Source organism: Branchiostoma belcheri, unplaced genomic scaffold, assembly GCF_001625305.1.
Source record: "Branchiostoma belcheri isolate BF01 breed outbred unplaced genomic scaffold, Haploidv18h27 scaffold2, whole genome shotgun sequence".
NCBI lineage: Eukaryota > Metazoa > Chordata > Leptocardii > Amphioxiformes > Branchiostomatidae > Branchiostoma > Branchiostoma belcheri.
The window spans coordinates 6,730,292-6,744,391 of NW_017803490.1; the positions used below are offsets into that span (position 1 = coordinate 6,730,292).

Here is a 14,100-nt window from a genome sequence, read left to right on the forward strand (position 1 = left end):
AATCTGTTATGATATGAATGTCAACTTTGGAAGTTAGTCCTTGTATATAGCTGTTTGTGACTTCAATAAAACTGAAACATTGACAATATCTTGTTGCAGTCTGATCTTTTGTAGTTTTGCCACAAGGATATTTTTCATGAAATTATGTATTTAGGTCGCGTGGGATCAAGAAGATTTAGTCCTTGGTGGGATCATAAAAGACAGAAATACGTAACCCTTGTAATCCGACCAATTCAATTTCGTGTCTAGATCCAGTCTGACCTCCCCACGTACATTTGTAAACATCAGATGGTGCCTAAAATACATTTTATAAGCAAAGGAAGCTACCAGACAGTTTAACTGCGGTTAAAATATGGCCATGACCTGATCTCTGTGCGGGCGTGTGGCGTAAATGTTAGCATGTTCGGCTCAAACCCAAAAGGTCCCGGGTTCGAATCCTGCCTGATGCCACCGATCTTGTGCCCTTGGGAAAGGCACTTAACACGAATTTCCTCACTTCACTCAGGTGTAAACGAGTACCTAGCTTCGGTTAGGGACGTTCCTCGGATAGGATGTCCCGTGTTTGGGGAGAGCCATACACTTACCCTAAACAATCCCTTCATACACAGAAAAAATGGCGGACCATCAAAGAAAAATATATATCCTGTATATCAGTAGGCTTTTATGAAATTATGTATTTAGGTCGTGCAGATTTATGAAACGGAAAAAAACAGTATTTATCCACATTTTTTTGTCATAAATATAATCTGACCACACCACAAAACATTACAAGTCTCCCAAAATATACAAATTCCCCAAAACCACTGCTGACGCCTACAACGTAGATGTTATTCTATAAAGTGTTTTAAGATGGGAGTATATCTACACTGTGATGTGAATATTTTTACACTGTCCAATCCCAAATAGTGTTTCTTCATTCAAGCTGGTCTTTGATCTGTGAAAATAATCAAGAGTCAGAGTAAGAACTATAAATCACAGACGTACCAATCGGACTATATTAATCCCTGTAAAGACATGTTTTTCTGAGCTGTGTATTTGGTGAGCCTGTGTGTGCGTAGAGGGGATTCATTCCTCAAGCTAACCGACAGCTCGCACACGCAGTCGTCCCTCAGTAAGACATCTGGAGCCGCATAGTTCCCGTTTAGAACTTGTATTCAGCCTGTCACACCTGTGTGTACGTGTTGTACAGTCGTCTCGCCATCGTATCGAGAATGGGCAGGTTTTGTGTCGCTGTCCTAGTTTTGCTGGTTCTGAAATTTTCCTTGCCTTGTCCTGAGGAGTGTTTCCGAAAGAATCTTCGTGGGTCGACGTCACCTAACTGCCAGTGTCCCCAGTCGTCTAAGTCTTGCTTTCAACGTCGCAACGGCTTAACGGTAGGGACACAATACTATTTTTTTTCCTGTCGACATTCTATACCTATATGTCTATATATCTATAACTATACCTACATGTTTTAAGTTCCCATTTTAATTCCCTCCCCAGCAAGCTTGGAAATCAAATATATTATTGCACGATAGGCTGTAACGGGTTATTTTGAAAATGTTTACCATAGGAAAATATATTGTTTCTGCTCTGTTTCCTCTTCTTCTCCAAACAAAACTTCTTCTTCTCCCAATGACCTGAACCAGACGTCTGTCACCATGGTAACTGGTGTTGGGTTACGTCATGTTGCAATTTTATAGCAGGAGGGATTTAGACTCCTGTGACCATATATGTGAATGTGTTTGAGTAAGAATTAACAGAGCAGATCATATGTGACATTTGCTTTACAAATGTTACCTTCTAGTTTTAAACTTTAAAGTGATGACATGTTAACGAGCGCAAAATGAGGATTTCTTTTCAAAAAGCTGTGACGGAACAAAATTGCCGTGTTTGTCAAAAGTTTGTCAAAAGTCTGGTCTGTCAAAAGTCTCGGACGAAACAAAGCGTGATGCATGTGATAGCACGTCTAATTTTCCCAAAGTGCAACCAATTTTTCCAAGCGCAACCATTTTCGAAAGTGCAACCAATTTGGGAAATTAAGTGCAACCAGTTTTTCCAAAGTGCAACACCCCTTACTTAACGAATTACACCATTGTTGTTTTTCACCAGGTTGCCGCTGACAGTGTTTGTAGTGCAGAAAATCATGGCCTGACGTGTCTAAATGGCGTTCCTACCGGGTTTAACCAGTCCGTCATTGGAATCCTCCTGAACAATCTGCTCAACCTCACCACCCTCACTAAACACGACATTCCGCCGTTACGCAGCCTCAACAGATTCGTTATAAGCGGCAGCACCATCCAGGCAATAGGTCAGTGTGGGGCTTATAATATATATTAGCTGTGCATTTCAACCTGCAAAGGTTGCCATTTCCCAATAATGACCCTCATAAGGCCAACAGACATGCATAAGGCAAGAAATGGGAGACAGGAGATGGGATAACCTTTTCTGGGACCTTTGGCTTAACTTTGTGACAGTATCCATGACGTGCCTAACATGTGGAAATGACTACGGCTACGCAAACAAATACACAAGAACAAAAGCTGTAAGCCTAACTTCGGTAAAAGGAGTTACAGAGTCTTCAAAAGGTCGATTCTAGCTAGTCTGAGTGCCATCCGATTTGTAAAGGGGCTAATGATATCTTTGCAATCGCTGGCTGGATTTTTTTTATTCATCAAAACATGAAAACACATCAAGGACAGTGTGACGCTGCACTCAAGTTTACAACTTATATTAACAGCGCCACACAACAAAAAAGTACAATTAACATTTAAATACACAAAGTTGACATATCAGTGCGACGCAGTCCCACCACCCCAAGACATTAAAATGTTAATGCTAACAAAGTTATTTGATAGATAAGATTACGTGGTAACCTCCTATATCTCATTGGCGGAAAAACATCCGCCAATCAGAGCTAGGAGGAGAATTTAGGCCCATTAACACTTACGTAGTATTTGGACTTCTATATCTAATTGACTGTTAGAAACAGTCAATCGGAGCTAGAGGCGCTTGGTATCTCCAATGTAAATCTGAGTGAGTGGCTGGATGTTTCAGGCCAGCGAGCGCAAGATTAAGAAGCCTCGTTACAAATCGGATGGCACCCAGCCTACATTCTAGCGAGACAATAAAACAGCGAGCTCTTATTTTGCGTTACCTAATTGCTAATAAATTTCTCTTGCAGAAGCGGGTGCGTTCTCCTCCGTACCGGCGATACAATGGATCACCATCCGGTGTAGCCGCCTCCAGCATATCGGTGAAGACACCTTCCAAAACCTACCCAGTTTGAAGACAATCTATCTAGATCATAACCTCATCGAAACCGTGTCTCCAAGAGCTTTCGTCGGCCTCAACAACTTAAATCTGATGTCTTTGAAAGAAAATCAACTGAAGAAGATTCCTGTTGAGACCCTCTCTCTGGTCCGTCACAACACAACAGCTGCCTGGTTGAATGTTTATCTCGAGAACAACCAGATTTTCACGATACTGGAAAGGAATTTCAAGAAAATCGTTGACACTCGGCTCAGCATTTATCTTAAAGGCAACCCGTTTGTCTGTGACGGTAGGATGCGGTGGCTGGTCTGTGACCCCGAGTACTTGTCCCTTGGCGTGCTCGTCCAGGCCGGGCACTACCAGTGCTCGTCTCGGTCTGACCTGGTCGGCTTCGGTACCAGCTTCTTCTGCTCATCCACAGAGCCGACAGCCACATTCCCACCAACCGCAATGACAGAAGCAACCAAGACCCGGGAAAATCACACTGGTACGACGGAGCAAGCGAGAACAACAACATCTGGTACCATGGACAGTACCCGCGGCATCGCATTGGAGAAGAATCTTGATGACGGACAGCAATCTCGTACGGACTATATCTACATGCCTATCGCACTTACCGTCGGCGTGATAGTTCTGCTAGGTGGGGCTACAGGTTTGGGTATGATATACAAGCGACGTGTGTCAAAGGGAAGACAAAATCCAGTCCACGGACAGCAAGGTGCCATCATCAGTTCTCAACTCATCCGCAACCGGATGTACCAACCCTCCGGATCTGCCACTGGTGACGACAGGGACAAGGAAGAGACGAAAGAAACTGAGGAGGATTCAGCAAGACAGAATCCCGTCCATAAACTACACGGATTCACCATCGACACATCTCAAATGATCTCCAATCGGATGTACACATCGTCTGCATCATCTGCCAGCTGCGCCAATCAGGGCAGAGAAACGACAGAAGGACCTGAGGAGAACTCGGAGCTGACACCTTACCTCACGGTACCTCTTGATGCCATCAACAACGACCTGCGCATCGAACCGTACAGCAGTGTGGATTTGGACGACATCAGCAGCAACGAAGACATGAACGACGACTTGGGTCCATCGCGTGGAAACCTGGAGGCCAAAGACGAAGATGACATGGAACCGTACTCCATCACACCTTTGGATGGAATTGGTGACCCTTAAGCTGATACTTCACCGAAACAACGTGCCAAAATAACCGAGCACGACACAGATAGAGAGTACAAGCACTGGTCACTAGTACAGTCAGAAACAACCCTCTATATCCATCCCTCATTAAGAACAAACTGACTTCATAAATCTTTTTTTTTTCATCAATCCTTACAGCTGTATAATCATAACCTTGTATAAAGTGATTGGAAAATGCATTTTAGTGTTGTATCTGTATCTCACAGTAGAGCCTGTATAACCGCCTTTCGGCTTTTATCACTTTTGGACTACATGTACTTGAATTGGTATTCAAATGATTGGTCACTGTAATGTGTTTGATTTGATAAAGTGGTAATCATGAGTTATAAAGGTTCAACTACTTAAAGCACCAAATAGGCTTTGTATGAAAGAAGGTTACACCTGTACAATTTTCCATGTTGTTGCGTACATTGACTTGTCAAAGTAGAACTGCACTTAGGCAAATTTAAAATGTTAGCTGACGTACTCACAACATTCAGTATATTGTTAAAATGATGTTATAACTTGGTAGCTGGCAAGTTACTATTTAAAAATAGTAACTTGCCAGCTACCAAGTTATAACATCATTTTAACAATCTGGTGTTTGGTCCAGAACAGAGCGCCTCCTTTCGCTTTTGCTGCAAACCGCATTGAGAAGTTGGAGGCAGAACTTTCCTCTGACCTCCCTGGGTGCCGGCTGGGAGCCCGGTGGCTCTCAGGCTATCTCATAAGTAGACGAGATGAAACTAAATGATAATAACACATATCTATAAGTAATGGCTACTAGTATTCTTTTTCCTAAGAGTGTTTTGACAAATAGTTAACATTATGTTGAGTTTTTTGCTGACTTAATTCTTTTGAAAAGAATTTTGCATTGAAAGTAGAGAAGAGCAGTTGAAAAATGTAGTCATGTTTTATTTATTCGAAATTTTGAACTTTCATTTCGCTTGTAAATACAGTTATTGGCTATGGAAAAGCAGGCAAGTTGAAAACAATCATTGAATCATCGTTCTCACTGTTTGTTTTGTTGACATTTTGAAATTCTTTGCTGCAAAGCCTAACTTCCTGACCGGAGAGGGTTCAGAAATTCCACACATGGTTAGACTAAAAACGTGTTCTTACACTAACAAGGCGCATTTACTCTAACAAGGTGTGTTTATACTATCCAGGTGTACCAAGAAACGAAGAAGAATGTTGCTGTACAAGTAAGTAAAACACATCCTTGCAAAAACAGTTTTGGTTGCAAATTGATTATGCCAGTCTGTACCTTTGTTCTTCCGATTTATGTACCAGATTTTTCTTCTGGTGTCTTATAAGCCCACATGGGCATTACACATAAAGCACAAGACACGTAAGTAAAGATTCATTCATTCATTCATTCATTCATTGCCTGTTCACAAGTCAAGTCCATAATTAATTTGTTAATACTATTACTGCATTGTACATATAATCCTTATAGTTTCATTTAATTACTAGTATGTATGTTTCGTTTATTTGGGCCTTGTCATCTGTATATCTGTACGCTTTTATTTTGTATAATATGTAGTTTTAATGTTAAACCATGTAAGATTTAAGGAGTATCGAAAGAAATTAAATACATTGTAGTCCAAATACTGCTTGTTTCTTATTGGAGATTTGGAGTCTACTGAGGATGTGATCCATAAAAGTTACTTGCTGTGGCCTAAAACCTCCCGTAGTTTGAGGTCAAGGTCCCCCGGACCGCTACCCACAGTCCCACACGTGTGCCGCTCGTGTGTAGTACCTCCCCCGCCCGCAGGGCACTCTGGGAAGGCACTTAACTCTCAGTAATGAATCACATATAAAGCTGATCAGAGGGAACCGCATGGACCAGTCCATTCACTTTCCTAAGGGGGTACGGTCTTGCATTTTTTGGTAAAACTATTTGTTTCTAAATCTCACCCTACAGAACCTTCGATGCTAGTTTGCCGGGTTTGCAATTTCTAACTTGTAATAAAGTTAAGAAAACGCGGGTGTCAGTGGTTGAAGGTCCTATAAAAATGTGGACGGCTCCACCGTTCAAAGAGGAGAGTCCAACTTGAGAGCACCTTATGATCCAGTAGGTTCGGGAGTCTTCTGTCTTCCTTCGCACGGGCGGACTTACCGCTTAGCCAAGCCTGTCTCAACAATCTCCAAAATCCGTGACGTAACGTTGACGTCATTTCCTGTCCTTGGAGTTCTCCTGGAGATTTGAGAAAAGCCGGGATTTCTGGAGAGAGAAGCAGGCGTGTAGGCTGGCTACAGGCATGTCTCCGCGGTACGAACCGACCTTGTCTCCGGCGCTGCCATGGCTCCTCTTCGCCGCCCTCCTGGGCCCGGCCGCGGCCAGCAGGTGGGAGCATTTGGTCCTTATTTACCAGCTTCCCCTCAGCAATTGCTAGTTTGGGGGCTTTAACGAGCTTTTTAAGAATGTGCAGAAAAGAGAGAGCCTTGGGGGGAAAGCCGGTGGGGGAAGGGACAGATTTGTTTGCTATGTAGCTAATCTGACTGGAGGATAACAGAGCGTAATCAGCATTCAGCAAACATCAGGTTGAACATTTGACACTTGCACTGTGCGAACCGACTCTGACATTTGGACCGAGAAGACTTAAAAATAACAATCGTTCGAATGATGTAACTCCTAGAGCTATAGATAAACTCATTTTCCTTCAAGACTCAAACGAAGTATTTTTTTGCCTGTCAGCAAACAGTCGAAGGTGTTAACCCACCTGATTAATAAATGACCATGTCTGGAAGGGGTCTTAAACAAGTCCTGTTTTTGTCGTGTGCGAAGAGAACACGTAGGAAAACATGTTTCTCTAAGAACTGTTGTGTAATCTTCGCTTCCACGGTGTTTGTCCCCCAAAGCTCCGATAATCCTGTAGCCACACAAAACCAGCCCTGTAAAAACCCCGGCCTGTTCTGACTTTTTATGCGGTGTGCGGATCTTTGGAATCTGAGGCCAGGGGTCAGGTTTAAACGCTGCTGCTGACAAAGACGTTTTTTTGAGCCGCGTGAAAGAAAATTGTCGTAAACACGAGCTACTTTGATACCACGTTGTGACTGGAATTCAGTCGCCAATAACAACAACAAAAGCAGCGGAAAAGACTGCACGTGTTAAAATTTATAGAGGACCGCACAATAGGTGTTTTTGACAGTGGTGGCCACCGAATTATCATTCTTTTAGAGTACACATTTATAAAAACTATTTCACTACATCGATGAATGTTTCGTTATTCACTGTCACTTAAGACAAATTGTGGATGCTAACTGAAACGTCTGACTCGTTAGAGAATATATCCAGCTGCTTGATTATTTTTCCATTACGTTCTATCAATATATGGGGAATGTATTATATCTATTTCGCTTAACCAGTGACAAAGAGAGTCTGTTATAGTATTTTAACGATCCGAATCATCGCGTTTTTATACCTCTGGTATTACCGTGTGTTTGTATTTAGGGAATCATGAAGGTTGACTGCAGTGCGAAATTGTGTCGGTTTAAATAGATAGAGAAATAGTCCGCTCTCTATATATTTACATCTACATAGCCGCGTTTCCCGTTCCAATGTAAGATGTTGTTTTAGTTTGGAAGGTCTATAACGTTAACAACAAACGCAATGGCGTGTCTATTTCTATCGTTGCAAACATTTTCGTCCCAATAGGCCACAAATGAATTCGCTGAAGTCTTTCCTTTAACATATTTTACTAAATCCAATGAAACTACATTGTCGAGAATTACACATTTTTTGAATGAAAATATTTGGCATTCTGAAACACTAACAAAGCCCGAGCCTTGACAGTGGCGTGCACCCGACAGCCTCGTCCTTCATTGTTTGACCTTGACCGTGAACCGCGTGTGCGACAAGCCAGGAAGTCACGGTCTCCTGGTGGCATTCCTCCGCACATACTTCAACTCTGTCAGATAGACGGTCTTCTGTTAGGACCCAAAGCGGCTTACGTACAAGCAACGCACGATATTTTAGCCACCTTATTCTGACTTTCTTTCCCTCTATCCTCTCTTCTTTCCTCTCTCTCTCTCTCTCTCTCATATACGCGCAGACACAATCACACACATAAAGAGAGAGAAAGAGAGGTAGACTCTCTCACTACTCAGACCCACACGCTCGCGCATTACAGAAACCTGTCATTTCAAGATTATTAAACAAAGAAGGGATACAAAACAAAATAGTAACCCCAGTTCAGGGATAGCCTCTCTTCATACCGTCAGCAAGACTGCTAGACAGCGAGACTAGGAGCGAGCCGACATGAAATATTGATTAGACCAGTGCAGTACCGAACCTGCGAATTATTATTATTCATTCATTCATTCATTCATTCATTCATTCATTCATTCATTCGTTCGTTCGTTCGTTCGTTCGTTCGTTCGTTCATTCATTCATTCACTTCTTCCCTCCTCCGTCCCTTCCCCAGCCCCGGAGCTGGTTACATGGCCGTGGCGCCCCTGGTGTTCAGACCTGGTGTGGAGGAAGTCATCAGCATCACGATGTTTAACGTCACCAGTCCCGTCCATGTGGAGGCTACGGTACACATCAACAGGGCCAGCGTGGCCTCTGCCGCTGAAACTATCACAGGTCGGTCTGAAAATTCATTTTCATGGATTACCTACAAGAAAACAAAGGCATTCTACGTGACTGTTATTAGCTGGTGTTCGGCAAAGTCGGGTACTGTTCGGCTGCGCCAGCCAAATGTTTCGAAATGTGTCAAACATACGACTGTGGACGGGAGGTTTGGCCTTAGTTGGCTGGTGGTTGGGAGTAGGTCGGCAGTGTTCTGGGCGTATTCGGTCGTCAAGTTTGACTCAAATTTAACTCAAATTCGTTTCGATTGTTATAGAAAGGTAGACGTGGCCTAAATGTGGTCAGACAGACTCAGGCCACTCCCGAACGTCAGTCAACCTTGGAAGATTCTGGATGTGTTACAGGGGATTAAAATGTCAACAATCTCTATCACATACAGTCCGTAAGATCATATCACTGACGTATTAGGTCACTAAAGTATTGGGTCAAGGAGGTCATAGAATTATTATGTAATGAGTACCTAGCTTCGGTTAGGGACGTCCTCTCGGATGGAACGTAAAGCTGTAGGTCCAGTATTTTAGGATAGCCACACCACGTTAAAGAACCCGCTACACTTTTCAAAAAGAGCGGGGGCCATTCAAACGTTAAAGTATGGTCTTACGCAGCTTGTACTTTCTGTACATAATTTTGTTTTTACCGGTTATGCGAACAAAAAAAAGTACCACACAGTAAAACATAAGGAGTGATACGAAGGATGACCCACCTGCGCCAATAAAGATAAGATAGTTTACCTGTAATTCCAGATCAAAGAAACACCGACAGGGATAATTGGGGGAGTCAATAGACACTTCAGAAGCCAAAGCCCTTCTGTACACTGCTTCAGCGTATAAAACCTATGGCTTAGTAAACTTTCTGTCGGGATTTTAGCACTTCATACTATTCAGACGAGGTGTTATAAAATAAACCAGGGATTTAGGCCCCCTTCAGCCGGATATATAGAGACAGTTGAGCGAACTAGAATTGGATTTTACTGTAATTTCTAATACAAGAAATTGAACAAGTTTGCGACTGTACAACTCCAGTCTTTGTGAAGTTAGTAGAATATTCCTCAATCAGTAAAAACGGTTTGAAAAGGTAAAAAACAGATACCTTTAGATTTTGTCAAGGAATGAGCAATCCACCGCTTCAGTAACGTCACGTTATGCAAATGACACAGTCACGTAACTCGACTATAAGTTGCAGAAAGCCTGTGGCGCGCCCCGTCTCCGTCGAGGGGCTTCTACATGCAGATGAAATTTAATTTCAAGATCAGAATTTCATTTGTATGACCCATGCTAAGACAATTGAAAATATGATTTGAAAGACGAAGACAACAAAATTCCCAAAATACACTGAAATACAACATACTGATAGTTTGACAATGGCTCTATAATACTTTACTCCAAGTAGCAAGTCGGTAGATCGTATATTCTTCACAATATCGAACCTTAAACATTGAGTTAATTAAATATATTGCGATTGGTTACTGTGAATACTGTGCATTTTACGTTATTAATTGCATCGATATACATAGAGGTTCAGCTGTATTTACATCAACTTACAAGTATTTTGTCCTTCTTATCTTCTTACAGGAAAAGGAAGTTTACGTCTCAAGGTAGGACAAAGACTCTCTCTTCTTACACAACAAACATTTCAGACAGTTCAGTTATCATATTCAGGACGAAGCTATTTTAGAACAATAACATAAGATCTGAAGTTACATTTCTGTACTTTTTGAATGTTACATTACATGCCATTTCAAAATTCAACGTTTAAGTTGTTCTTAACACCCCTTGTTGTGTTTTTTTAGTATTTTTTTCTCTTTTGTCCGAAACAAGTGCCGTTCAGTCCCCCCCCGAACGATGCACAATGGACTAGTCCAAGGTTAAGTCAAGTGTGTCACTGAGCACTTTCCTATTGTTTTACTCTCTCTTATTAAGTCATTACATTCATACAGATATTGTTAAAACAATCATTTTACGGTCATACAGGCTTGAAACATCAAGCTCTTAAGGTATTTGTGGAATAATTTTTCTAGTAGGAGTTAAGACAATATGCGGGTTTGTTATTTGATTGCGTAATCCATTGCGCTATTTGGAGCACATTTGGTGAATGTTTAACTGGAGTAGCTCCACGGTTTCTGACCTCCAGCAGTGATAGTTTTGTCCCTAAGAACGTTGTTTTGGCACTTTGTGGTTCCAAGGTTCGCTCCCGTCAGTCTTAGCCGCAGAGGTCAAACCACAGCTGACCGAAGGTCACGATAAATCAGGTGATAGAAGGTCAACCACCTGTACCGGGTAAACTCGTACCCAGGGCACTGTGATGCACACGTTTTTACAGCATACAGACGAAATTCTATCAAAATAATAAGAAATTACTATTTCCACTGTAAGGCAAATTTGTGAATGAACACTGTAACTCTATATTTGCCATTCTACAATCCATATTCAAGCAGAAAAAATGGGACAATAAAAAACTTAGCGATCTTTCCTGTCAACATCTGTTTGAATGTCATATATACAGAGCAAGACAGTCTTTTTGTTTGGATTCTACTTTTGTCCATACGACTTAAAATTTTTGGTCCATGGCAAGGGATGACAAGCGCTCTATATACCAAGATTTTAGGGGCGGGAGGAATTTAATTGTAACTTAAACTTGAACTTCATTCAGGTCACTTTTTGAAGATGTTGCAAGGGTCCGCATGGAATGAAGGTATGCGCGTTTTGACCCTAGATTTACAAACGTAACGTTACACACAGTCACACACACACACACACACACACACACACACACACACACACACACACACACACACACACACATACACACAAAGACGGAGGACTGAGTCTCGTTGCCTCTTGTTCGAAATTGAAGAAGTACCAAACACAGGAAACCTGCTCTAACACACAGATAACGTCAAGTACAGTCCAGCGGAAACACGCACTCGTGCTCTCCAGACGTGTGTTTGGACTAAGCCGTGATACGGGTGACTACAGACCAGCTGCCCGTACTCCACAGATACAGACCCGTGTACAGCCCGGCTGAAGTGGTGCTCTCCTCCCCGGTGTTGCTGTGAGAGAGAGACAACCGCCACTTGTTGGAGTACATCCTGATAAACCACGGTTAAGGGAGGACACTGGGCATGCGTGTTGTCTAGCTGGGCAAAGTGTCTGCAATGCATGCGGAGCAAGAGAAAACAAGTTTTAAACAAACAGTTCAAGAAAAGCTGCTAGGGGGCCAAACTAATGCCGCTTCTTCCCTAGCCCAAGAGCTTTCTAACATCCAAAATCCGTGACCGTAGCATGTCCAGATCACAAGATATCAGAACCGGAGGTTCAGCTGCAGTACCCAGGCAAGCCGCCAGGGGGCATGAAATCTAATCATTTCTAGGTCTCATCAAGACCTATCCACCTAATAGTATCTACTTTTATGACAATCTAAAACTTCTTGCGTTATCGTGCTAAACCACACACATACGTTAAAACTAAAGGACAGCCTTCTAAAGCTGTACCCGAGACACAGTGGATCAACACTACTCCCCATATTGGCTTCACCTACCTTTAGTGGCATGTTAAGAGAAAGAGATTCACAATGAAAGCTAATACGAAAGAAATGATTAAAAAAATAAGATAGAATAAGAAGAGTGGGAGAAAGAGATGGTACTTGGGTACTTTCGACGCTGTACGGAACACTGAGTTGTTTGTTTTCAGTCTCCACTAGAGTGACATTCAGACGAACCCATCTCATGTTGTTACGGGTTTAGGATAAACCATGTATATCAGGAGAAAATCATGGTAAGCAAAGTTAAAATCATGGTAAACAAAGTTCAAAGTCGCGCCCTGGCCTTGATATTTGTGATGGACTTTCACTTGAACTTGACCTTTCCACATTATAAGCCTATTCACCTTACAGTGACCGTAAAACAGGTGAAATAACTGTCGGCCCAATCTTCTTATTTACGGAGTATAATCTGATGAGCTGAAATTACGTTAGGAAAAGGTCACAGGGTCAAATTCGTTTTTGTTAGATGTAAACATGGATTAAGTGATGCATCTTGCAAAAAACAAGCCACGGGGGGGGGGGCAAAATCTAATTATTTCTAGGTCTTATCAAGATCTACCCACCTACCTTGTTTAACGACAATCCATCCAACGCTTCTTGAGTTATCGTGCTGAACACACACACACACACACACACACACACACACACACACACACACCGAAACCGGCTAAGCTGACGCTTTAGCCAGCAAATGTAGTTAGGTCTCCTTGTTCCTTACTTCCCCTAAATGGTTTACTACTCTCTCTTACAGGTACCGCATGATGCAAAAGGCAAGGCCACGTTAAAGGTAGGTCAGTTTTTACACAGACAGTAGGCAACTGTCCAAGGGGTCCGTAGGATGTAGCGTTTCTAGTCCCGGTTGGGCATCGGTTTGGAAATGTGACATTAGAAAATGGATGGGGGATTACCAAAATATCAAAAGCAATGTTGACTTAACGCTAACATACCGAAACTCATGATTAGCCCCACTCGATTGTACAACTATATCTGCTTCTGCTATCCCTTATTATTGTAGTAATTTAGGATGCTAATTAAGTTTTATTTTATACATGTACCTCTATTCTACTTGTTTAATAGTTGTTGCCATACATTGTACCATTTACAGTTGTCGCGGAATAAAATACCGAGGACATAGTTCTGCTTTATACTATTACTAATGTATTGCTAATAAGAATGTTATTGTTGATGTTTGCAGGTGTGTGGGAACTGTGCCCAGGCCGCCAGAGTCGGGGAAAAGGAGGTCTTCTTCTTTCACAACTCCACGTCTGTCGTTATCGAGGAGAGGGGCTCGACCGTCTTCATCCAGACGGACAAACCCGTGTACAAACCCGGGCAAACAGGTCAGCAGTTACCGGTAGACTAGTAACAGGACCGCTTTCCTCATAAATACCCCCATTCAGTTGACGGCGCTCTCGCCGCGCTCTCTGCGACCTGAAAGTGGCCAGAGCGCGGAGAGAGCGCCGTGAGATCTCCGAGGTTGCCATGTTTGGAATATAAATTGACGCGTGGCTCTAATGGCGCTC

General features: G+C 42.4%; 2 protein-coding genes across 2 annotated transcripts in view; both read left to right on the forward strand.

Annotated features, from left to right (window-relative positions):
* Positions 1 to 1,211: 1,211 nt before the first annotated feature.
* On the forward strand, positions 1,212 to 4,437 carry LOC109468452. Its single transcript, XM_019766696.1, has 3 exons — positions 1,212 to 1,373; positions 2,092 to 2,290; positions 3,164 to 4,437. Exons 1-3 carry the CDS (start codon positions 1,212 to 1,214, stop codon positions 4,435 to 4,437), a joined length of 1,635 nt encoding a protein of 544 aa, XP_019622255.1.
* A 2,128-nt stretch (positions 4,438 to 6,565) lies between these two features.
* LOC109468453 (C3 and PZP-like alpha-2-macroglobulin domain-containing protein 8) overlaps positions 6,566 to 14,100 on the forward strand; it is a 45,354-nt gene continuing 37,819 nt past the window's right edge. Inside the window, exons 1-5 of the mRNA XM_019766697.1 lie at positions 6,566 to 6,790; positions 8,871 to 9,031; positions 10,609 to 10,631; positions 13,329 to 13,364; positions 13,773 to 13,917. Of these exons, the coding sequence (XP_019622256.1) occupies positions 6,705 to 6,790; positions 8,871 to 9,031; positions 10,609 to 10,631; positions 13,329 to 13,364; positions 13,773 to 13,917 (451 nt within the window). The 5' untranslated portion in view covers positions 6,566 to 6,704. The remainder of the gene's footprint in view (positions 6,791 to 8,870; positions 9,032 to 10,608; positions 10,632 to 13,328; positions 13,365 to 13,772; positions 13,918 to 14,100) is intronic.